The sequence below is a fragment of the Pelophylax lessonae genome (genome assembly GCF_965119305.1).
Source record: "Pelophylax lessonae genome assembly, chromosome: 3".
Lineage (NCBI taxonomy): Eukaryota > Metazoa > Chordata > Amphibia > Anura > Ranidae > Pelophylax > Pelophylax lessonae.
The window spans coordinates 387,118,065-387,145,291 of NC_138770.1; the positions used below are offsets into that span (position 1 = coordinate 387,118,065).

The 27,227-nt window shown below is 37.9% G+C and overlaps 1 protein-coding gene across 1 annotated transcript in view; it reads left to right on the plus strand.

The window, feature by feature from the left end:
• GRIK2 (glutamate ionotropic receptor kainate type subunit 2) overlaps nt 1–24,683 on the plus strand; it is a 994,545-nt gene extending 969,862 nt beyond the window's left edge. Inside the window, exon 16 of the mRNA XM_082249558.1 lies at nt 23,074–24,683. Within this exon, the coding sequence (XP_082105684.1) occupies nt 23,074–23,238 (165 nt within the window). The 3' untranslated portion in view covers nt 23,239–24,683. The remainder of the gene's footprint in view (nt 1–23,073) is intronic.
• The last annotated feature ends 2,544 nt before the right edge of the window (nt 24,684–27,227 follow it).

A 27,227-nucleotide genomic window follows, 5' to 3' on the forward strand; every position in this document is an offset into this window, starting at 1 on the left:
CGGCCAATCACAGCTACTGAGACATTTGCAGGCATGGCTGGGATGGCTTAAGGCACACCAGTTAAACGATTGTTGATTGGCTGTTGAAAGCCCGCCATGAAAAGAGCGCCAAAGCATGCAAAACCCGGAAATAAAACGACCGAACACGGATTTTTACCCGAACATACAGTAAAGTGTCCGTGTCCGTGTTCGGGTACAAAAAATCCAATTATTCGGTACGAACACGAATAATACAGTCCGTGTTCGCTCAACACTAGTAAACACTACTTTAACGTACATTAAGAAAAGGACATAACATAATAATCAAGATTATTGTCAACTTAAATGTAATTTCTGAAAACTGTATTGTGACAATGCCAGCACACCAGCAATCTTGTTGTCAAAGTTGTCCCTTTGCTTGGACATTTCTAGCACTTTAATTAACCACTTAAGGCCCGGAGGATTTGGCTGCTCAAAGACCAGGGCCTATTTTGTGATTCGGCACTGCGTGACTTTAATGGACAATTGCGTGATTGTACCCAAATGAAATTGACATCCTTTTTTTCCCCACAAACAGAGCTTTCTTTTGGTGGTATTTGATCACCTGTGTGATTTTTACTTTTTGCACTATAAACAAAAAATAACTATATTTTTAAAATTTTTTTATATGAAATTCCCCCCAAAAAAATGTAAAAATCAAAATTTTTTAACATTTTAGGCCAATTTGTTTTCTGCTACATATTTTTGGTGAAAAAAATTGCAATAAGCGTATTTTGATTGGTTTGCACAAAAGTTATTGCGTTTACTAACTAAGGGAAAGATTTACTGTATGTCATTTTTATTGTTTTTTTTTTTAACTAGTAATGGCGGTGACCTGAGATTTTTTTTGCGGGACTGTGACTTTGCGGAGGACAGATCGGACCCTTGACTAACATTTTTGACACTTTTGGGGGTACCAGTGACATTACTACAGTAATCAGTGCTATACATATGCACTGTTACTGTAAAAATGACACTGGCAGGGAAGGGGTTAACTTTATTAGACATCCAGGGGTTAAGTGTGTCCCTAGGGGCATGCTTCTAACTGTAAAGGGGCGTGGCTTTTGAAGTAACCACAGAGACATACGATCCTACATAGCAGGATCGTATGATCTCTGCAGTTACACCAGGGAGAATGACAGGAGGCTTTGTTTACATTAGCCACCTACCTTTCTCCCTCTCCAGCGGGAGATCGCGAGTGACCGGCAGACATCGGAGCCGCCGGTCACTCACGCTGGGATGGCAGTGAACGAGCGGGGGCCCCTATTGGCTCGCGGGAGAGTGACGTACCCATACGTCACTTTGCCCAGGGGAGGCTGACCGCCGCAGTATATGTAATGCGGCGGTCGGCAAGTGGTTAATAACATCTTCTCTCATTAGAAAAGTGACAATGCATTTACAAGTAATATTCCATATTCCCATCGCACACGTTCCTGGCTAAAGCTCTAGAAGATTTGTGTGCTGCAGCAACCACAAGTTGGAAACTAGATCAGAAAGCCACAATGAGGATATTTGCCAGCACACCACGGAGTGACAAGTAGCGTCCAAACAATTTTTTATTGAAGCATGATCACATCACAGAACAGGTAGAACAGGTAATGCAGGACCCCCTCATCACAAGCCTGACGACAGGGTCCTGCGTAACTCAGAAATGTTGCATTGCCTGTTCTGTTATGTAATCATGCGTCAATAAAAATTTGTTTGGACACTTCTCGTCGATCTGTGATTAGCTGGCAAATATCCCTATTGTGTATTTACAACCTTAATATGCTTGTGCATTAAGCACATGTGCAGGAGTTTGCAGGACATTTTAGTCTGTTTGTGGACTGCACAGACACGTACACCTGGATGGTAGATATATGCCTTTATGCACTTTTAGTTATAGCAAATTGAGTTTTTACATGGCCATGCACTTTTGCACATATTGTGTATATATACATGACATTTCTTGGTCTGCATTCTTTGTTTTTGTTTATACTGTTTTTTTAACAGATGGTTATCAGAAACACTGTGATTTCTGCTCTCTTATGCCCCATTCACACTTGTGCAACTTGTCATGAGACTTTGGACTCCAAAGTCGCATAACAAGTCGCACACAATGTTCAAAGTAGTTCCTGCACTATATTTTTCCGACTTTCATGTGACTTAAGGTTCATAGTCCTCAATGTAAACCCTCAAAAGTCGCATGAAATTTGCACCAGCATCATATAGATGCGATTTTGATGTGACTTAGGATGAGTACAACTTGTGCAGAAATTAAAAATGTGTTAGGTTTCTTTATTTTCTAACGAATTCCACATTTTCAGAATGATTGGAATTCTGTTGAAAGAATAGTTGGTAGTTAAGGAGCGGGCTGGGAACCCGTCGCTACATCCTTAACAACCAATGACTTATCAGCTCTCAGTGAGTTTCCCCACTGACAGCTGAATGTAAAAAATGAATTGCAGCAATAAAAAATAAAAATAGCTGTGGGTTGTCCCTCCCCCCCCCATGCATACCAGCCCCCCCCCCCCCATGCATACCAGGCCTATTGGGTCTGGTATGGATTTAAAGGGAAACCCCATGCCAAAAAAATAAATTAATTAATTAAAAAAGTGGCGTGGGGTTCCCCAAAAATTCCTACCAGACCCTTATCCAAGCATGCAGCCCCACAGGTAAGAAAAGGGAGGGACGAGTGAGTGCTTCCATCCTGTACCAGGCCACATGCCCTCAACATGGGGGGGTGCTTTGGGACAGGGGGGACAAGGGCCTCTTCCCCACAACCCTGGCAGTGGTTGTGGGTCTGCGGGCATGGGGCTTATTGAAATCTGGAAGCCCTCTTTAACAAGGGGGCCCCCAGATCCCAGCCCTCCCCTTATGTGAATGAGAATGGGGTGCATAGTACCCTTACCCATTTACCAAAAATGTGAAAAAGTGAGTAAACACAACACAACAGTTTTTGACAAGTTCTTTATTAGAAAATAAAAAAAATGTCCCATAAAGAAGATTTTTTATCAATTATGCCGCCCCCGCACTGCTGCACCACTGAACCTCCTACCCAAAAAAAGACAAAAAACTTCTGGCTCTAATCGCTCCCGCAGGCTGCCTGCTCCGCCGTATGACAGCTCCTAAATACCTAAGGGGTGGGGCCACCTGGTGATATTTCCTGGTGGCACCACCCCCTGGTAATGTCATAGACCCAGCATGCCATCAGTCGATGATGTCACAAGGGTGGTGTTTTTTTAAATTGCCAGCATTCTTTTTTTTACATTCAGCTGTTAGTGGGGAAACTTACTGACAGCTGATGAATCATCGGTTGTTAAGGATGCGGCGGTCGACTTCCTGTCCTTAACAACCAGCTATTCTTTACACAGAATTAAATTTGGTCAATCATTTTTCCACTAATTCGAATCCTAATTGTTCAGAAAATTTGGATTTAATTAGAAAATTTCTGCACAAGTTGCACTCATCCAAAGTCGCATCAAAATCACATAAGGCTCCATGTACACGGGACGTTGTTAAAAGTCCCTTTGAATGCTGGAATTTTTAGGACGTTTGAAACGTCCGTTCGGTCGCGTTTGTACCTGCGTTTAGCAGGCGTTTAGCTGCGTTTGCGGGCGTTTGCGTTTAGAAGCGTTCCTAGAGGTCAAAAAAATTATTCCTCTTTAAAATGGAAAAGCGCGAACGCTAAACGCGGGTCATCGCGTTTGGACGCGTTCAGACGCGTTCGGACGCGTTTGTGCGTTTGAAACGCTGGGAAACACACGTTCGAACGCAAATAATTGCGTTCTAAAAACAGTCCCTGAACGCAACTGCCTGCAAATGACTGTAAACGACCTGGTGTACATGGACAGATAAGATAAAATGTAGGTGGGTTCAGGGGCTTCTGAAAAAAACGCCCAACTGCTCCTAAACGGCCATTTCCAGCGTCCCGTGTACATGGAGCCTAAAAGTCCCATCAAGCTGCACAGTAAAGTTGCAGTGGAAATCACACCAATTTTTACGTTGCACAAGTGTGAATGGAGCCTTGCATAAATTTCTCTTCCTAATTGCTACCTACAACTCCTGGTACCTGTTCCTGTCTCTCAGTATAGTTACATAACTGTGCCCCAGGGTATTATGTAATATATGCATGTGGTGCAAAGCAAATCTGCTGTACTGGCTTTTACTTAATGTCTATTCATACTTATATATAATATGTCCCCCCCGGGTGAGACATGTCTTGTCTACATCTATGGTACTGTCTTTTTTTCTTCTTTCCTTTTTCATAATCTCTTTCTTGGTATACGTGTATTTATAGTCCAGTAACACTTGAATGTAATGTACACTTACATAGGTTTGCTGGACCTATAAATCTATTTGCAGGCTGAACATGTGCTCAGATGGGAATAACATGTTTTGTGCTTATGTTTTTTTTTTTTTTTTTTAGAAAAATTGCGCATTCACAATACTTGTGCTGCATGTTACCTGTTTGATTGTACATATTGTATATATGGGATATTTTTTTTTTAATTTGAACACTTTTGTGTTATGTACACTGTTTTAGTGGGAATATGCTGTCAGTGACACTGGGAGGTCTTCTCTCCTATTGAAGGAGGATCTCTTTATACAGTATGTTTGCACTCATTACAGTATTAAAAAAATGGTATGAAGGGTGCGCTGATATATTTTAAAGCTGCAACCAAAGATCCTAGTTACCTGGTGTAGAATATAAATGTGAATAAAAAGTCTGGTGCGCTATAAAATTAAATTGAATAAAATAAATCTCTTCTGTGAAAACACAAACAAACTTGTGTGTGTATATGAAAAATGACGTGATGATGAATAAATGTTCAACAATAAATATTCAATAATACACATTAAACGTGACTAATGTCCATAAAATCCATATTGTCCAAAGTGCATAAACGCAAAATTAATAATGGATCCAAGATGGGAACCAAGTGATGCTCAATACAACTCCAAAAGAAGTGTCCGTGAATCCCATCACGTCATTTTTCATATACACACAAGTTTGTTTGTGTTTTCACAGAAGAGATTTATTTTATTAAATTGAATTTTATAGCGCACCAGACTTTTTATTCACTCATTACTGTATGTTTATCACATGCTTTAAATACACCTGCACAATTCCAAAACATTGCTCCTCTATATAATCAAGGAATAAAAAGTCTTTGAAACAAGTTTGTTGGTGTGCTGGCGACATACCTTATCCATGACCAGTTGGGAGACATTGAAGCAACCTTTTAACCATATGGTCTAGTCAGCATGGTTTGCAAAAATAATGTACTCCATATTTTATAAATATAACAAGCCAAACCTCCGTCTCATTGGCTCCTGCTTCTGTTGATCCTAAATAAACTAGATTATGTGCCTCTCTACTTTTCCTCCAGACTCTGGGACCTTGATTTCCAAATTCTACAGCAATTCCAAATATAGGCTTTAGGTAAACATTTTGTATAGATATTGAATAGTGTCAGGAAAGTATACAAGCACTTTAATAATAACACTCCCCCAATCATTAACCACTTCAGCTCCAGAAGGTTTTACCCCCTTAATGACCAGGCCATTTTTTGTGATTCGGCACTGCATTAATTTAACGAAAAATTGCGCGGTCATGATACACTGTACCCAAATTAGATTGATGTCCTTTTTTTCCCCACAAATAGAGCTTTCTTTTGGTGGTATTTGATCACCTCTGTGGTTTTTAGATTTTGCGCTATAAACAGAAAGAGCGACAAGTTTTACAAAAACGCTATACTTTTTACTTTCTGCTATAAAACATTCCCAATAAAAAAAAATTAAAATCAATTTTTTTTTATCAGTTTAAGCCAATTTGTATTCTGCTACATATTTTTGGTAAAAAAAAATCCCAAAAAGCATCTTTTAATTGGTTTGCGCAAACGATATAGCGTTTACAAACTACGGGTTAGATTTTATGAATTTTTATTTATTTTTTTGTTTTTATTAGTAATGGCGGCGATCAGCATTTTTTAGCGGGACTGCAACATTGCGGCGGACAGATTGGGCCCCTAACTGACATTTTTGACACTTTTTGGGGACCAGTGACATTAATACAGTAATCAGTGCTAAATATTATGCACTGTTACTGTATAAATTACACTGGCAGGGAAGGTGTTAATACTGGGGGTGATCAAAGGGGTTAATGTATGCCTGAATATGCTTACTCACTGTGTGGGGGGGTTCTGTGACAGGCACAGAGAGATCGCAGTTTTAACTTAGCTGAAACTCCTGATCTCTCCCTGCCTGTCTCACAGAAGACTCGCCTGCTTTGTTTACATAAGCAGGCGGGTCTTCTGTCAATTTATCTGATGATTGCGGGAGAAAAGCAGCGATCGCCGCTGCTCCATCGGCACGCACGCGCCAGTGAAACCTTGTGCACGAAATCACGTAGTACTACGTGATTTTGCGCAGCCGAGCCACCCTGCCGCAGTATTACTACGGTGGGCGGTCGGCAAGAGATTAAAAGATAAATTGTGGATAAATTCAATTAACCTCCCTGGTGGTATTCACGAGTGTGGCTTGGGGTGGGATTTCACTGCCATAAGCGGTAACCCCGAGCCACACTCGGGGTACCGCCAGGGAGCATTGCTGGATCCTTGTAGAGGGTTACTTACCTTGCCGGGATCCAGCGATGTGTCCCTTCGGCATACGGCGGCCAGATCCTCCGCCCGATGCTGTGAGCCCCGGCTTCTGTCTCCTGCGATGTGACGCTCGCAGGGGGGAGGAACTGGCGGCAAATTTGAAAAGTAAAAAACACAAACACACTGATTTCATTATAAAATAAATTGGTATTAGTTTTCTCCCCAGTGCCCTTTCTGCAGTTTTACTGTGCTTTATATATATATCTATATATATATAGATATATATATATAGACATACACGTATCTATATATATATACAGTAAAACCTTGGATTGCGAGCATAATTCGTTCTGGACACATGCTTGTAATCCAATAAAAAAACTAAAAAATTGGCGCTAATTCTTATTCTTCCAATAAATTTCAATAAAAATGATATAAAATCAATATGAGAGGATGAATCTTGTGTGAAGAATGTAGAATAAAGAAAGTGTATCTTCTTATATAATAATCTGATATAAAAAAACTAAAATTCCAAAGATATAAAAATAGGTGCAGATGGATAGATAAGGTCCAGATGGATAAATCCGTGTAGTGGATGGTGAATGAATGAATAAAACCTCTCAATATCAATCAAAATGTGAATATATAAAATGATAATCCAAAGTAGGGCTGCAACTAACGATTATTTTAATAATCGATTACTTGCCGATTATTTTTTTGATTAATCGGATAAAATCATAAAAAAACTCAATATGCCTTTTTTTTCATTTATTTAAAATAATAATGAACAAACAGAGTGTTAGTGCCGGTTCACACTTGTGCGGTTTGCGAGATCGCATGTAATTCGGAGCGCACTGCTCCTAAATTACATACGATCTCATGTGCGGATGCGAGTTCAGCCATACACTTTGTATGGCTGAATTTGCAGCGCAACCACAGCAAACTCACACATGAGGCTTTTTTTGAGCCGCCTCAGAACCGGATCGCACAGTGGTTCACACTTGTGCGATCTGATTCTGTGCGAACTTGCAGATCGCACTGCAATATGCAATCGCAACTGGGGGTGTCGTTAACTTTTAATTGACACCCCCTGCGTATCGCATATGGCAGTGTGAACTGCCAGATGTGCAGATGCGATGCGGGAACACACTGCATATTCGCAGCGTTCCCGCATCGCACAAATGTGAACCGGCATTAAGGCCATCGCATCCGCACATCTGGCAGTTCACACTGCCATATGCGATACGCAGGGGGTGCAAATTAAAAGTTAACAACACCCCAGTTGCGATCGCATATTGCAGTGCGATCTGCAAGTTCGCACAGAATCGGATCGCACAAATGTGAACCACTTACCACTCGAAACCATCCGATTCTGAGGCGGCTCAAAAAAAGCCTCATGTATGGCTGAACTCGCATCCGCACATGAGATCGCATGTAATTTAGGAGCAGTGCGCTCCCAATTACATGCAATCTCGCAAACCGCACAAGTGTGAACCGGCACTAATACCAAAACTTTTTTTTTTTTTTTTTTTAATTAAGCTGCTATATACTGTAAATAATATAATAAATGCTTATCTAGATAAAAGAGTTAATATTCCTTATAAGGTGCAATATTATAATAGAAAAATAAGTGAATAAAAACATCCCTGTCAGCCATAGATATGAAATTGGGAGCAAAGAAAGACCCCCTATATGTGTTATATGGATGTTTTTAATCACTTATTTTTCTATTAGAATATTGCACTTTATAAGGAATATTAACTCTTATCTGGATAAGCTTTTATTCTGTTTTTTTGGCGGGCTGCATTGCATGGAATGGACACAGTAACACTAAGCTCGGCACTCACTTTTGCTGCTTCTCCCCCAGCTCGATATGACTCACTCCCTCGCTGACTCAGCAAGAAGACAGAGAGGAAAGGAGGAGGGAGGGAGGAGGAGGGAGGGAGGGGGGAGGAGGGAGGAGGGAGGAGGGAGGTCATGGAAGCCGTGCTGTGAGAGAGACAGTGAGTGCACACTGCAGCTTCACAGAGGAGACGGAGCTCGCTGACAGTCGGGGAATGTCAAGAATGTCAAGAATGCAGCACAACTAATCGACGGAGCAACTAATCGATAATGACAATCGTTGACAACGATTGTAATTATCGATTATTATCGATTTAGTCGATTAGTTGTTTCAGCCCTAATCCAAAGTGGAATAACCGAATATGAATCAATAGTCAGATGAACAATTTAATATTAATATCGTGGAGGACGTGCTTTAACCATGATCTAACTAAAAAATAAATAAATAAATCCTGTCTCAATCCATGAATGAATAAAAACGATGATAATATGGTTATCAATCAATTCAATATTATAAAATGGCCAAGGATGAATTCATATATGTAGCAAATTTTCCCAATAAATACAATAATCTGTGCAAATGAAATGTGCACTCCTATGTGCAAAAAACAATAATTAAAGTGTCCAAGGATAAATCCATAAGTGTGACAAATTGTCCCAATAAATTCAATAATTTCTGTGCAAATGAAAAGTGCACTCCTATGTGCAAAAAACAAATCTTCATAAATAGTGTCCAAAAATGTGATGAAAGTGAAAAACAAATAAAGATACAAATCTCTGTGATCTTAAAGTGTGCAGTGGCCGCTTACCTCAAACACACACAATAAACACATGTGTAAGATCCGATAATGAGGGTAACTTGCTCCAGATCCGCTCCACAGACCGTTCCTCTCCACTAAGTGGATGGCTGGATTTTTCATCTACCGATTCCCATATGATGATACAGATCCTCCTCTACAAACTCCTATATCGCAGATACCGATTTAACCTCACAGGGATATGAAGGAAAGATCGCTCATGGTGTGATATCTTCAAAATATATTTATTTATAAAAAGTATTGCACTTACAAAACAGAAAGTAGATACACGCTGACACCGCTACAAGCGGTCTACAATAGAACTTCCGGTCACGGCCTTAGACACGGAAGTGGCGTCACCTGGCCCCCTCTGACGCGTTGCATCACTAGATCACGTGACTTTATCAAGGGATAGATGTATCAAGTTACCCTCATTATCGGATCTTACACATGTGTTTGTTGTGTGTGTTTGAGGTAAGCGGCCACTGCACACTTTAAGATCACCGAGATTTGTATCTTTAAATGACATGTTTAGAGCATTCCCTAAACTTGAAGCACCTGTGAAGCGTCACATATTTAGGATGTACACAACCAAAAAGTAACATTTAAAAAAAAATACCATTAAAATGGCTACTAAATTACATTTGTCATTGCTAAATAAAGCAGCTGGGGATTCCCTTTGCCAATACCAGACCCCAATTCTAGATTAGGGTCTGGTATTGATTGTAAATAGGGTTTCCCTAAAAATCCATACCTAAACCATATTTAATATCATATCACCCATATTTAATATCAGACTTTTTGAATCTGTTATGGATTTTAGAGTGCAAACTAGAAAATAAAAAGCGTAGGATCCCTCTAAAATCCACACTACATCTATATCTAAGCATTCAACCTGGCTGGCAATTAAAGGGGGAATATAAGATTTGGATATATGCTTAGATATTGTAAGATATCATCAGTCAATGAGTATGACAGCGAGTAACAGGGAGTAACAGACCACAGTTTTTCCAAGTGCCTCTCATAAATGACAAAGAGGTTTGTACTCAAATGTAAATTTAAAGTATTTCTAATAGAACCAGATGTTATAGAATTGTTCTCCTTTGTGGTTTGAAGAAATTATGATATCCTCCATACTTATGATTTAATTTGCTTTGCGGAGTCAGATATTATTTGGCAGGGGGAGTCATGTATTTCCACTATATTTGGATGCAGGCTTGAACTGCATTCAAGAGATGCATCAAGAATGACTGTTTTGTTGATAAGGATGTGAGATAAGGGAGGTCATATCCTCCCTTATCTCACATCCTGTGGTGGTCATTTCCTTTATCTGATTCTAGACATGTGCATGATGAAAAAAGTTGTTTCGTTTAATTTAGATTTGTTCATCTAGTTATTTAGTTTTGTTAAATTTGGTTGATTTGTACAATTCGTATTCAGGATTTATATTCAGATTTTGTATTCGGAATTCATTTTATGTCTTTTATTAATTTTCTTAAAATTTTCTGATTTTTTCTATTCAAAATCTTCGAATCGATAAATTTTGAATCGGTCGAATCGAAAGCTTTAGGTTTTTTTTTTTTTACTCAAATGTGGCAAAGTGAATGAACAAAAGAAAAAAAAATCATCAATTGATTACAATAACTCTTTAAATCACCTTTGGCTTAACAAAAACAGCATCATTTTGAAATGGTACTCTAATAACACATACAGTCTTTGATTTCAGAAATGTGTACAGTTCAAATTCGACTGGAATTCAATGTAAAATTCGATTTCAATTTCAATTCAAATTTCCAAAATTCAGACAAATTTAATTTCATTATTCAGAGCATTCGGTAAATTTTGTTTATACTGTGATTTGGGTATTCAGATATATCCGAATCTCCGAAAAATCCATCCAAATATTTATTCTAAACAAAATGAAGCGCACATGTCTACCTGATTCCAAAAACTGTATAATAGCTATAAAATCCAGAATACATGTACAAAGAAAGACTCATGCTGCTGGCAGCTCCAAGAAAGGGTAAGCACTGTTGGAAGATTTTGTGCAGGGTCCTAGGAATCCTGTTCCAGTGTAACGCAATCTTGAATCTTGTTTCTTGGATTTTGCTAGAAATGGATGCTATATGGATAAGCCATAGTATCTGCTAGGCCTGTTCTTCTAAAAAGGTAGTAGCCAGATCTGTCTCCTATTTTTAAAGGTATGGTGGATGAATTGATTTGGAGGGTGGAAAAACATCATATAGGATTTGAAAATGTAATTTTGGACAGGGGAGGAATCTGCATACAAGTATTTAAATACAGTAATACTGTAGATGCTAGAGGGAGATGTCTTCCCCATGCTTCATCAATATGTAAGGACCTCCAAAGCAGCATGTGAAGATCAACTATCACTGGAATTTTTTAAACCAATCTATAATTGTTGGATTAGGGAATGTATCAAATAAAACTCCCCACTGTTAGGAAGTAGCTGAGTGTAAACTTCGGAGGGGGGGGGGGGACTTGGGATTTCCAATAATGGGGGTCATGAACGAAGGATGTGGTCACTCAGAAAATGTTGTCAGAGTGGAAGAATTTTATAGAGTTACCTATCAATGAATGACTGTAGATAGACCATGGAAGCTCATCCTTAAGCCATGGCAGACACACAAGGGGTTTGTAAGTCATCGTTTGCCCAAGTTGAACCCATTATTTATCTAAGCTGTGTGTACACCAGTCTAATATTCTGGCAATGTGTACTGCTCTATGGTGTTTGAGTGGATAGGAGAATCCTAGCCCACCTCTTTGTTGTGCCCGACTTACATATTAAAATGTCCTGGCAGCAAGTGATATACCAGGATAATGGCTGCAGCTGCATCCTGGTACCATTTTTTTCACCAAACAATTGGCTTTCATTCTATAAAGAATAAGCCCCCTTGTTATGGCAATAAAGTTAAATGCTAACAAAAAATGTAACACGTGTAAAAAAAAAACTTTAAATAAATAAAAATAGTAAAAAAAATATTAGAAAGCACTCCCAAATGCAATGGCAAATGTGTGTGTAAGTCCGGCACACATATGTAAATGGTGATTGTGCTACACATGTGAGATATCTTAGTGAATGTCAGAATGAGAGGGCTCATTGTGAAAGATTAATATTTGGGGCTTATGATTTTTGATAGATTACTGTAGTCTCCGAAGTCTGTAAGGAAATTAGGGAGAGTGGTGGTCAGGTGTCTGCTTGTTAGTTAAGGTGGAAATATTTAGTAATCTCTCACTCAACAGAAGCTTTATTCTCTTTATCTTGTGATAGACTCATTTAGTTTTCATTGCCATGTTCTATGGGTTTGCTCATTGAGTCATTTTACCTAGGTGACTGGTGCATTATCTGAAAGTGTGTAAGAATCAATCAAAGCCAGTTGGTAAGGGTCGGATTGTGTAAGCAGGAAATAGGTCAGAGATGTTGAGATACCAAGCAGGATTTACCCTAAATTAAACCTTAGAAACTTGGCTGCAGAGGTCCAGCTGCAGAAACATTATGTGACATTGCCAAAACATTGAAATAGGCCAGGAAAGGTCACACGATCTAGTAATGGTGGGTATCACTTTTTGGGAAGGGGAGCCGCTGCTCCTTCTTTCATGGATCAGAGGATCGAAAGCACATTGGTCATCATCAAAGGAGACACTGACATCATCAGGCAATGCAGGACAAAGTTCCTTATAAAGCACCTCTTCAATGTGCTGCGTTTGGGACCTTGCTGGGATAGTGGCAGTAGATTGAACATTTTACCCTCGTATTGGGGATCCAATAGAATGGCCCTAAATAGTTTTATTTTCTTTTTGAAGCCTCAAATCCTGGGGTCCTTGCACAGGCATTTGAAAATAAAAGGCCTCCTTTACCAAAAATTGCCTGCAGCAGCAGACCTCAAATCCTCTTAGTTTCGGGGAGAACACTTCCCTCAACAATCTTACCTCAATCTTATACCAGGGGAATTGAGAGGGGTTAAATCTTCCCTTTGAAGCCTTCCATATTCTCGCCAGAAGCACCCCAATGTTTCTCCTAGTCCATATCTTTCTCATCAGTCTCCTACTGCCTCTGCCTCACATGGATGGAGGCAGTGGGGAAAGTAACTGCTGGCTATCCTCTTCCTCCTGCTGCTGTTCTTTCAGTGGCCGATTTATTAGACCCTGAAGTGTGAGCTCCTTGAGGAACATGAGAAGGATTGTATCCTTATCACCATTTTGTTCATTTCTACAAATAGTGGAACACATCCTAAATAATGAGCCACTGAGAATGAAAAGAATTCCAGCTTCCCAGAGCCTGATCTCATATCAAAACTGAACAGGTACTCATTAATGGCATGCTACTGATGGAAGACAGGGTACTTAATTATCAACTGCTGCACCATAAAGCCAAAGACATGTATCAGGCATGTATCAGGCAAGGTGCTATGAGAATTTCACCTGACAAATGGTGGCTTTTGCCTAGATAAGATGGCATAAGGTAACCCACCTATTGGCACAGGCCTGTAAAGCAGAGAGAAGTGTTGGCTCAGTATGCTTCCTATTTTCTTTTGAATGTGTTCTGGGGTGCTTGGGGTTATCACTGGATCCAAGCAGTCAAGGGTTGAGTGGAGGCCAATGATTAGATACAGGTTACTGTACTGTTACAAATGTAGAAGACACCCCCATCTTCAACAGTTTGCCCCTACTGCATCACTTTCAGGTGCCAACAGATTGACCCAGTGTGCCACAAAGTTTTTTTTACATACTGTCACCAATGCCGTACAGCATCATCATAACACAGTTGTGGTAGTGATCAGGGATTGGCTGTTATTGAACTTGTCTGTACCATGTGATCACTGTGACCAATCACAGAAATCAACACAATAGTATTCATTGGATGGCATAAATGAAAGCCATCCATTGTATACAATTGTCATGTGATCTGCTGTTTGGTCACAGTGATCACATGGTACCAGCAGCGACTGGTACATTGATCAGTCAACTACTGTATCTGGTGAAAACAGCAAGTGACAGATCACATTGCAGCATGGACTGTGGCCACCCGGAATGGTGAATATCCCCTGACCTGGCCATCATTTGACTATAGACCAAATGGGAAATGGTTAAATAAAGGACATGTCAATTGTTTTGGTATCTTTATTTCTAGGTAACATCTTTTTTTTTCTTTTTGTGAATGAGTAGATGTACCTCACTCATTCATGTTGGGGTCAGTATCTGGGGCCCCTCTATTTTAATATGGGCTTCCACATTACAATAAGCCCCAATGCAAAGCCTGCAGATCCCCACGATCACTGGGCAAGGTTTGTGTGAATGACACCCGTGTCCCCCAGGCAAGACACCCTTCTTGTTGAGGGCATGTGCCCTTGTAAAATTCAGGAGGGGCCTAATGCTGCCCCCCCCCCATTTCCTGTCCAGCCAGACTGAATGCTCATATTAGAGGTCTGGTATGGATTTTTAGGGGGACCTAGTGTTGTTTTTGTTTGTTTTTTTGTATAGAGTCACCTTTAAAATTTGTACCAGACACCAATGATCTGGTGGTAATTTCTTTGAGGACCTTTTACTTTTTTTTTTTTTTTTGCAGGAGGACCCCCTTAAAATACATACCATACTCAAAGGGTCATTTTACGGGAGACTTTGTGCAATCTTTTTTCATTCTTGCAGGATGTTCCACAGCAAAAATTAAATTTACAAAGATAAATTTTTGGCAAAAAAAAATAATTGCTTCTATTTAAAACAGACCCCTCCAAAGTTCTCCCACAGAACCATATGGGCCTGCTATGTATTTTGGGGCCCCACATTTTTTATTTGACAGATTGCACTCCCATTTCTTTTCAGTTTTGAAGTTTGCCAAAACCTGCTCAAGAAGTTAGGCTTATCACTACTCTTTAAGGATTTCTCAGTCAGCCCTTTACTTCCTACATGTATTATCGTGGTGGTAAATAGTTCTGTAAAAAAAAAAAACTCCATGTGCAAATTTATGAGAAAATCAATATACCTTTGCTTTTAAATGCCTGATCTAACCCTCCATATTGGTCAAACAACGCAGTTTACATAAACTTAACTGAAACCAAATTGTACACAGATATATTATCTTTTTGTATTATTCAGGTAGTTTTGCAGTACAGTAGTTCATCATGTGAAGTTTCGCTCTTTTTCAGAATAAATGTCACCTGTTACTTAAACTGTTTATTTACCTTGGAAGTTTAAATACTTTTAAAGTAATTTGGCATACATTCTGTCAATGCATTGTCAATTATTTTACTAAAATTTTGTTTCAGATGCTAGTTATACAAGACTAGATTGAAAATATCCAGCTGTGTAGCACATCATTCAAAATTTCCAGAAAGAGTAGCCCTGTAGAGAAAGAAACTTATTAGGAAATAGATCCACAGGAGGGCTTGCTATGCATTCAAGGCTAACTTCAGTCAAGATGGAAAGCATTTTGATTGATGTATACTAGAAAATGTGAAAACATTGACCTCTAACACAAGCTATAAGATGCAAGATTACTGCCATTATTGCTTTAAGACATTTTAACAAGGTTTCAAACAATATCTGACGTGCAGCGCTAGTGGTAATAAACTTCTGAACAAACCTTGCACTTTTATTTTGAATTTTGTGTCTCTCACAGAAACAGTATCAAAGGGTAAAATAAAAGATTCAATTCATTTAAAGCAAATGAATACGGTTTTCCTTTTTCCTTCAAAGTTAAAAGCCAATGTAATTTCTGTTAAATCACATATCTGGATTAGCCCTTTTCTGTTCTCTTGAGTTATAATAAATTGACACATTTTAGATGCAATATTTCAAATATAATGTTACCATTGGTACATTATTTATTTAGCCACATATAAATTCTTAATATGATTGTTGTCCTACTAGGTGGAAAATTACTCAGAGGCATGGAAAGTTTATAACAAGGCTTCAAGGTGTTTAGTGACACATTATTTAAGGCTGCAAGAATCTGCAGGAATTGATTTCACAGCTTTCAGGTATAAAAAAGAAACTGTTACGTTTCAACATCCAGTAAAAATATAGTTTTGCAGTAGCTAAACAAATTGTAGAAAACACAAAATCATCAGCTTTCAGGTATAAAAAAGACACTGTTAAATTACAACACCCAGGAAAAGAAATTGATTTGTGGTAGCTGAACAAACTGTAGAAACACAAAATCATAAAAAACAATGTGCTAACCTTTTCAAGCTACATAAAATTTAAAATAAACTCTTTATGTCAATGTAATATATAAAAAGCAAAAGCGGAAAGCAAAAAATAAATCAAGCCTAGATTATAAGGTCCAGTTTTGGGCACCTCATTGTTAAAAGGACAAAAGTTCAGATGAGGGTTCAGAGGTAAACAGCTAAAATATTTACAAATGGAAAACCTTAGATAAACAAAGGATAAGGGAATATAATTTTTACAAGGAAAAAGACAGTTGTTACTATGGGTTTAAGAAGGGGTTCTTTGGTAAAAGTGAATAAGCTTTAAATGCTTTAAAATTACTAAAGATTAAGAACGTCATGGGGTAGAGAATTTTTTTCTCCTGCATAGCAAAATTGGCAACAGCTGTAGGGATTTTTGTTTGGTCTTCCTGTGGTCCAAAGCTGCAAGGGCTGGGAGCAGTCCAATTTGAGGTACCTCTAGGGATATTTCCCCTTATCTGTCCTGGTGACAGGTAGGGGTAGACAGGTTAATTCAGACTGGCATTGTACATTTATATAACAAATGTTAAAAGAGCAAAGGGGTAGAATAGGTATGGATTGGTGATTTTAAGACTATCCAAGGGAATAGTGTGCCCTGGCTGCATTAGATCTAGAGGAATGTTAGATTTAACGTCATAGTGTTTTGGGAGGCTGTACATCTTAGCTCAGGAAAGGAGGGGCAGCTTTGGTTATGGTGTGGAAATTTAGTTCCAGAAGCGGGGCTGTGGTTTTTGACTTTAGATATGGAAGAGGTATTAGGTGGACTGTGTTTTATAATTATACGTCAAAATTTAAATGTACATTATATATTCTTAAAATGTTGTATATTTACTACTCTTAGTCTTAACGTATCTGCCTACCTAAAATCCCTGAACTTTTTCATTGCCTACGTTCACATCTCCTGCAATTTACTGATGCCATAAAAGGTGTAGTTGGGGCTAGACGTGTAGATACTGGACATTGATTGATATAGCCAATAAGATATTCTCAAAATGTTATAACTTAATTAGTTATTATATGCAAAGCTTTAGGTATATTGAAACGTTAACAGAAAAAGGATAATAAAAATATGGAAACAAAATGCAATGATCTTGCAGTCAAACAAAATCCATCATGTGCTAGTTTTTTTTACCCACAGTGATCTGTTATGGGTGGCTATGAGTTATTGCACTTTAAGATTACTTTTAGAACTATTTGGTGAACAAGAGCTATAAGACCATAGTTGTGAGCTGGCACGTGGGTTTTACACTGACCTTTGTGAGCTCTGTTAATGAACAGAATTTTTTATTTCTACTCTGCAAGCTATTTTTAATCAATAGACAAACTTACCAAGACTTCTCCCCAGTTTCTTTTCATGTAATGGGTGCCAAAAAGGAAAAAAAAGAGAAAGTCCCCTAATGGTTACACAGAAAACAAAACAAACCCTTTAATACAGTGACAACAGTTTGGAACCTTGGAGGAGGGTTTTTTTTGTCTGCATCCCCATAAAATAGATTTCCCCTATTTTTCCTTCTAGGTGACAGGTGTCAGACAGAATTGGAAGTAGGGAAATTCCCACTAGGACACAAAGAGACTTAAGACCTGACAGAGGTTCTAACCATTTTCATGCTGTATCTAAAACTAAAAGTTGATGGAGATTTTCAAGAGGCACATAGACAGAAGGAGGTACATAAATATTATTTTTTAAAAATATTTTGCAATAGGAAAGCAACTAGAACTTGTTTTAATGTAAGGATTTTATTGCTCTTGAGATTTTTCATCCAAGGTACCATTCATCTAATTTTTTCACAATTGATAGTAGGCTTTATAATGAAAAAAAACACAAAAACAGATGTTTCGAGCTGCAGGGCTACCATGACAAATAATTTATGGCTTTGTGCAATTATGGTTCAACTAACAATAACCCTATTGTTCAGGCTGGAATGAGGAACTCAGTTTAGTCAGTTACAAGCTTCATTATTAGCAAGAGAGATGGTGATTGTAGATCAATAATGTGACAGTGAGTGAATGAACATTTAAAGCCCAATTCAGCAAAACATTTTATTTTTATAGATACTAGGTAACAAAGGTTTTTTTGCTGTAGTTTGGAAAACTTTCCATCACTTTCTGTCTCCCCCAATTAAAAACACAACAGAGCTCCTATCACATCATACTCAAAAAACAAAAAAATGTTAGGCTTAAGTTCAGCTTTGAGTTGAGCTGGATTAACATATTTTAAAAGATTAAAATAAATAAATAATAACAGCACTTGCTACATAGATGTGTACATAAATATAGATATAAAGTATATAATAAATATGAAGTGACCAGAGTGCTAAAAATAAAGTGCCAAATACATACAATCCATACAAGAAAGAAAGTGCAAAAATGTATGATATATGTGCAAAAATGCAAAAAGTGTTTCAAAATTCATCAATAATACAATAATTCAATAGAAAAGTCCGTAAATTGTCCACCAACAAGTGCAAAGGTGCTCAAACTGTGTTGGTGTTTCTTTAATTTCTTTGTGCCGAATAAAGTGCTTATCAGTGCCAAGATGCTACATTCCCCTGTTGCACCCCTACTCACCAAAAATAAAGACTGTAGCTTTTTTGGGGTGAGTACAGAGTCCTGGGTATCTGGGTATCTTGCCTGCTTTTCATAAATAAACAATTTATACAGTACTTCACTATGATCTCTCTATTTTAATTGGGCTGAGCCCGTTAAGGAAGCACTATTCGTCACCTGAAGAGAGCATGTTTTCTGGATGATATTTTCATCAGATACCCAGGACTCTGTATTCATCCCAAAAAAGCTACATTTGACCTAACAGAGGGTCTTTATTTTTGATGAGTAGGGGTGTAAGAGGGGAGTGTGGCACCTTGGCACTGATAAGCACTTTATTCAGTACAAAGAAACTAAAGGAACACCAGCACAGTTTGAGCACCTTTGCACTGGTTGTTGGACAATTTACAGACTTTTCTATTGAATTATTGTATTATTGATTAATTTTGAAACACTTTTTGCATTTTTGCACATATATCATACATTTTTGCACTCTCTTTCTTATATGGGTTGTATGTATTTGGCACTTTATTTTTAGCACTCTGGTCACTTTATATTTATTATATACTTTATATCTATATTTATCTACACATCTATGTAGCAAGCGCAGCGTATTTATTTATTTATTTTAGTCTTATATCTCTTTTGGGTGAACAGCAGCTGCTTTTTGTTTTTTCTTACAACTTCCAGGCATGGGTTTTATTTTCAATATTTTAAAAGACGTTGGTCCAGCATTTTTTTTCTTTTAGTATTGTATTGTGGAGAAGGATAAGAACCCACATCAGGTTTGACTGTAGTCTGAGACTTCATTAGAGAAATTTATCTTGACTTTCTGTACAACTGAGATTGGTTTCATTAAACTAGAAGTGAGGGTAAATCTACAACAGGAACAGAGACAGCAATACAAATCTTGAGAGGGGGTGGATGGTTCTGGACCACCAATTTTTTTCTTATAGTTTGGGGATCCTACATTTTATGGTGTTGGAGGGCCTCCACGGTTGCCTTAGGCTGTGAAAGAGCCAACGTTGTTAAAAAATGGAATGCCATACAGTGATGTTTATATTTACATACACGTTTATTTCCATGTAATATCTGAAGGTAGAAAGGAAGTCAACACATTTTGGGAACTGAAGCCTCATTTCTTTATCAGAGCATGAGGCTGCTCCAGCCAGCTGCTGGCATACAACCTACCAGACTAAAGGTTTCCTATATTAACAGATATTTTTACTGTTATCGAGTATGCATACAATATTTCATATTTATCAAGCCCAGATGAAGGGGGCAGACTTATATCTTGTATCTGCACTTTAACATCACTGAGTGCCATGTCAGTTCTAAATGTCAGCTCAGAATCCTTGATAGTGGCATACATTTGTGAATAAAAAGTGTTGCGCTAATAAATAAACACTTTTTAAAAATGAACATAAACATAATGTCCACTCGTGCAAAAAGTTCTCATTAGTGCACAAACTAAACAAATAGATCAACATGTCCAAAGGAATCAAACTGGTTAACCCAAGCTGAACAAAATCCAGATAGTGGACCCAAACCAAAAAAACCCTCCTCCCCAAAGGTCACAAATGCAGGCTTGCCAGAAATCAATGACTCTCTTACTACAAAGAAGTCATAGACAGTGTGTGGAATTAATGATCATGTGCTAGCTGAATCTTCAACTCACTTTCCAGGATATGATAGTTAACAAAAAAGATATCAATGCCACTATACCTCTTCCATCAGTCTCTACATCTCCTAGCACACTCAGTAGAAAGATAGGAAACAGACGCTCCATGTAGTGTGAAATCCCATATGACACATTTCTTAAAACTTAAAAATGCACCTAAATCAGGAGAACAAATTATTGCGCATTAAAAAAGATTATCAGAGACGGCGGCGAGATTGGCATCCGGGTGACTTCTGGTAGCGCAATGAAGTCAGCATAAGGCTCTGCCCTACATGTTTCAGCAAATGTGACGTGCATAGGGCATAAATATCAGATTAGAATCCTTGACAGTGGCCTACATAAAGCTATCATGGGGGAAAAATGGAGCCAGCCATTGCTGACCTTTTAGACACTGCTTGTCAAGCTGTTATTTTAAAATGTAGTGTTTTCTAAGTCACTGACTCAGAGCAAGTATGCAGATCAGATGAATCAGAAAAAAAGACAGCTGTCTTAATCTGCCAACTTCGGGTTCACTAACCAAAGGGGGTTGAAGCAAGAGGGTTTGCATGATAGCCAGACAACTAGCAATTTCAAAAGCCAAGGTAGTCTCTGCATTTATCACATGAGGGGTTGCAACCCTCCCAAGCTTCAAGCACAGAATAATTAGGAAAAGGATACACCCTGCAACACTTCCTTATCGCATGAACAATGACTAATAAAAAAGCAAAAATACCTACATTTTCATTACTACTTTTACTTCAAATAGGGATTTTAAAATTATCAATGCATAATGTGAAAAATAAAAGTTTAGTCTGATATTAAAAAACTTTGTTAAAATATGTATTTATACAGATCTCTACACCAGAGCTAAAATAGAAATATTGTAAGTGGCAAAGTGTTTTGTTTCTAAAAGGGGGACTGCTCCAGTTGAAAGCTATGGTAATGCATTAAAGGATAACTCCACAAAAATATAGCAAATAGAAAAAATAATATGACATATGCAATTGCTACACAAGACATATTGTAATTTATTGTTATTAGGAATTACCTTTGTTTTCAATCTGTATCTGCTGTAATTTTCTATAAACTTCAATGCAATATGGCAACCTGGAGGTGTTGTGCTTGGTGTACAGAATGACTCCAAAATGTAATTTCCTACTTGTGTGATAGGCTCACCAATTTTCCCAGAAGTCTGCTCTAAGATACAAATCACATTTTAGCCATCCTCTGCAATAGGAATTGTTGTTTTGTTGAGTTACTCCCTCAGAGCTAGCTACTTCCAGAGGGATGCAGACACCGCAGCATTTCTTATTAGAACACTAAGAGTGCACACTGAATATAATGAACTAGACCCTCACATGGAGATTGAGTCTGTAAAGCATATGGTAAACAAACAGCTGTTTCTTCAAAACTACAAAGTTTGTTAAAACCTTTACACAGTACATTGATTACCCAAAGGGGATTGTTTTTTTTCAACAAAGGTGGAGTTACTCTTTATGTTACTGTTTAATAATTTGGGGTATACTTCTAAAGCATGGGTGCTCAACCTGTGGCCCTCCAGCTGTTGCAGAACTACAAGTCCCATGAGGCATTGCAAGGCTGACAGTAACAAACATGACTCCCAAAAGCTGATGCATGATGGGACTTGGAGTTCTGCAACTGCTGGAGAGCTACAGGTTGAGCACCGATGTTCTAAAGGAATTAATGTAACATTCACCAAACATTTGGTGCAAGTGTGTCTTCCTGGTGCATGTGTTTATGTTTTAAGTGATTGGTTCACCTGCAGTGAATGCTTGGTGAATATCACAAGGGCAACGTTGAAAAGTAAAATACTATACCTTATAGAAAATTTCATTGTATGCCAGTCAGATGAGAGAATAATACATTTTGGTTAATTGCTATGGTTATTTTTCACTTTACCAAATAAGCCTGTTTAAATCTGGTATAAAAATGATCATATTTTTGGTTATAAAATTATATGATTTCAATAAACATAGGCTGAATAACTATTGAATGGCAGCAGAGTTCACAAAGTATAAAGGAAACAATTTCCCTAACAAATATGAAAATGTGCAAAGTACAAATGTTTTAGATGTAATTTCCATAGAACATGTCTCAAATGTATTTGCCCATAATGTGCATCACCAGGCACTACTTGGCAGATAAATAATTTTAGTGACAAGGTGAAATTTTCAATGAGCTCTCACAGCTTGATAAGTCATTTTAATTACTATGTGATGCATATTTAAGTGACAGCGGTTTGTTGGAAGCTTCAGGCAGAAACATGGTAAATTTGCAGGGTTGCTTAGCTGACACGCTGCGCCAAAAGAATAAATCTTTAATAGTTTATGTACCTCATATGAATTTCGTTTGCAAATTTCGCTTTAAACAAAAAAAAATATTTATGTTTGTGTTCACAGAGATCCTTCTGTAGCGCCATGGTGGAGGAATTAAGGATGTCACTAAAATGCCAGCGACGACTGAAACATAAACCGCAGCCTCCCGTAATAGTGAAAACAGAAGAAGTCATCAACATGCATACATTTAATGACAGAAGATTGCCAGGGAAAGAAACAATGGCATAGAGCTGGGTGTCAGGCATCCCCAAGCACAAACTGTCAGCTTTTTGTTTTCTTTTTCCAAACAACACTGCAAGAATGTTTCCTGTGGAAATATGCAACCTGTGCAAAATAAAAATGAGTTACCTCATGTCGCTGTGTCTATGAACTTAAGACTTATTACTCTGATTCATCGGTCAGACTAGAACTACAAGAGTCATGGATAAATCACAAACGTCTGCGGAGGTTGAACTTAATTTTTTTTCTTTTTTTTTTAAGGGGTCCACCATTCTTATGAATGTAAACGTGTGTACGTTTTGTGGTTGCTTTACAAATAAGGTCCCCCCAAAAAGTAAATCCATAAAAGGTTATTTTTCAAAACTTACTTGATTTAAAGAAATACATTGAATTAATAATAAATGCCAGTAACTATTGAAGGAAGAAATCTCTTATAAACTGTGCCAAAATGACTGTATGCTCTTTGCCTTTCCATAGCAAAGATGACAGATGATTGGATGAAATATTGTTAAATGCCCAAATCAAAATGGCAGAATTATTTTTTAAGCTGAATAGGCAACACAAGATCACAAGAATTGCATTATAATTCATGAATTTACACAAAAAACACTATGAGAAGATTCTTATCTGCTTTGTGGACTCTGTGTTTCACTGTCGTAAATAAAACAAAAATGTCAGTAAACAAGGCAATAATTGTATTGTTCAATTCAACCCAATGACAGCATTTCTGTGTGCCGAATGGTAGATTGACAAATAGCTGTTATGTTGCTCAGAAGAATGTATCTCAATTGTGAATAACAAAGAGGGAAATTGTGGCTCTGGTGAAGAGGAACCAGCTTAGATAAAATGGATTTTTAACACATGTCCTTGTAACCATTTGTGCTCCACTGAGCCTCTGCAGTTCCCTCCAGCTGTGCAAAGTATATGGGCAACTTAGAAGAGCTTTCCACGTGGAGCTGTAGATGGACTGCGTTCATCAATACAGTCAGTGTTCAACAAACAAATTCCTTGAGCAATTTTTATTTAAAAAAAGAAAAAATGTTCAGGTTTATTTGTGGAAATGCAAGATTTCTATAAAATAGTTTTTGTATGGAGATTTTTGTAATAATTTTTATCAACAAAATCCAAACATACGTCTTTTTCATCAGGGGTGTGATGCCAAGCATGAACGGTAGTGTGTATGAGCACCACCAACGTTTGGTGAGATTATTTTTATCAAATTCAAGTTCAATATAAAGCAAAGAGAATTATTTTTAAGTTCAGTATTGCTATTTGCACTACCAGAACTGCTTCCCATTCTACACCCCTGATTTCCACTAAGCTACAAACATACTGTAATGAACAATTGTGTGTAAATGGTAAAACTACACAGTCTTCTTGACCACATTGTGATAACAGTTGAAGTGCACACAGTTTCCTGTTTAAATTCAATGCACAAAATAAACATAAGCAAAAACAAAGTGGAATTATCTATTTTATTTTCTATAACAAAATTAAACATTACATTGCATATTTTCCAAACATGCTGTGATGTTAAAGCCAGAGTAACATTCTAAAAAATACAAAAAAGTAAAAGGATCCTGACAGTAAAGGCATATTTGTATTTGATTAATGTTTTATTATTTGGTAGAAATAGTGGTTGGTATATTTTCAATTTCTTCACATTCCATATTAAAATCATGAGTAACAAAAATGGTTAATATAGAATTCAAACCAAATGCATTTTTAGTACATTTATATTTTAGTTCAGTGATCTTTAAATGATTTTTAGCTCAATTGCTGCAATTGCCACTGTTTGAAAGCTGAAATCAGACTTGCGTGACAACCTGCTCTATATACTGATGGCGTGGAGGGTGAGATTTATTTGGACTTGCAAGTGAGAGTAAGTTGAAGGTGGACCTCACCAGCATGGTGATGGTCACCAGAAAAAAAAAAAGGCAAGAGATACCACAGTGGCAATTAACTGTAAAATGTAAGATGCATTAAGAAAGCCTTGTCAATTAGTGAACAGGAAGTGCTGTAGGTTCAGTTTCTATGAATGTATTTTCACGATGTGAGATTTCAGTACACAATCCATTACATTTCGGTTATATTTTGGGACCATCCATTGGAAGAATTTATAACATTTTACTTCAGGTCCACACTTTGGTTATGGATGAGTGAATGTGCTTGGGTTTGGTTTACATTTCCTTCATTAAACCCATCATAAATGTCAAAAACTGTGAACATAAATCCAAACTCACTGAACTATCTTTTTAAGGCTAATAGACAGGGAATTCTCATAAAAGGGTATACATGCTGGGCTCTGCCCCAGAGGACATGTATCAGTGCAGAGAGGGTCTTCATTTTTATGCAATTTCAAAGCTGACATTGAAAAGCACCTATTTTTATTTTTTTTTAATTCATGCTTGGGATATGCCTTTAAATTGTGTGTAGTGCTAGGAAACAGTATGATTGTCACAGACAGCGTCAGTGACACAGTATTCTAGCAACATATCATTTGCAATGTCATTTATGCTGTCCATTAAAACTAGGAAAAAAATGCTTTTTGGTAGTTTTAGATGCAACACCTGATTTTTTTTTCAACCATCAATAAGTGTCATGAGTTGACTGCTGGTAGAAGCACCCAAAGTCATATTGGCCTATGCATTTCCTAAACCCCCTTCCTTACCCATATCGCTAATTATTCCCTGAATAATACAAATATAGACTTCAGGTGTGTTTTTGGTAGAAGTTGGCTAGTGTTAGGACAGTACCCAAGAACTTAGACAGGCAGCAAACTGAAAGAACTCAATAGTGTGGGCTTCTACTGCCAACAGAACCATTGCAGTGTATCAAATGTGCCAAAAGTACATGCATTTTGGATACCACATGCATAATTAAACACATGACTATGCACCAAAAAGCCTTTTGAGAGGAAACCAGCAGATACTGTTCAGCAGCAAAATCCTCACACCCAGTGCTGGTACAAGGTTGTTTAACATTCAAGGTAAGAAGGACAAAGTGCCCCCCTTCCATGAACTGTAAAATAGTTCACCAGCATAGGTTCCAAATCCTGCCCATTTTTCATCCTCCTCCAACTGAAGAGTCCAAGGTGCTCTGTCAGCACTCTTCCTCTTTCCTCCTTGTCACTTTTCCCCCATCCATGAGATTCAAAGAACCAACACACCAGATTTTGATCCAAGGCAGAATCCCTGTTGCCTGATGCCCCAACTCCAGCAGAGAAAGCAGCTGGTAGTGGCAAAGATGATACTGCCCCAGTAAGCAGAATAACTTCACTATTTTCTGTCTATATTATCTCCAAACCTCATGCTATTGCTCATGAATCTACTCTGTAGGATGTTTATACTGCTATTCAGCAATGTAAGGCTTCACTTGGAGGACTATCCAATCAGGTCATTGGCATAAGCGAGGATATCTCATTCATACAGAATGAATTACAAAAAATAGTGACTGCACCTCAGCTCTGGAGGGCCATGTGAGTGAAGTAGAAGATTCAGTGGCCCCTTATATTCAAATGAAAAGGTAATTTTTTCAGTGGACACATGCCCTTAAAATTGAGGAATTGGTAAACAGAAAGAGTCACCATAACAATTTAAGGATGGTGTGATTCCCGGAGTGCAAAGAAGCCATCATTCCTTAAAAGTTTATGGAGCAATGACTATCCACCACACTGGGAAAACAAAATCTGTCCTCATTTTTTTGCTGAGTGCAGATATTGAACGGCAGAGATAAAGACCTCATGCCAGAGCCTATTCGCTTGGGAAACTTACATTTAATTGCTGTAAGGTAATGTTGTTTTCAGACTTCTCCCTGAAGATGTAGAAGCAGAGGTCTGATTTTAAGACATCAAAAAACTCCTGAAAAGTTGTAACTCTCAATACTCTATGCTATACCAGGGAGGTTATGTGGTGTAGGAAATAGGGAAACCCGTTTTTTGGTCACTCCCTAATTCCACTTTAAAAGGGATGGATCAATTGTTGACGTTTAGCTACTGT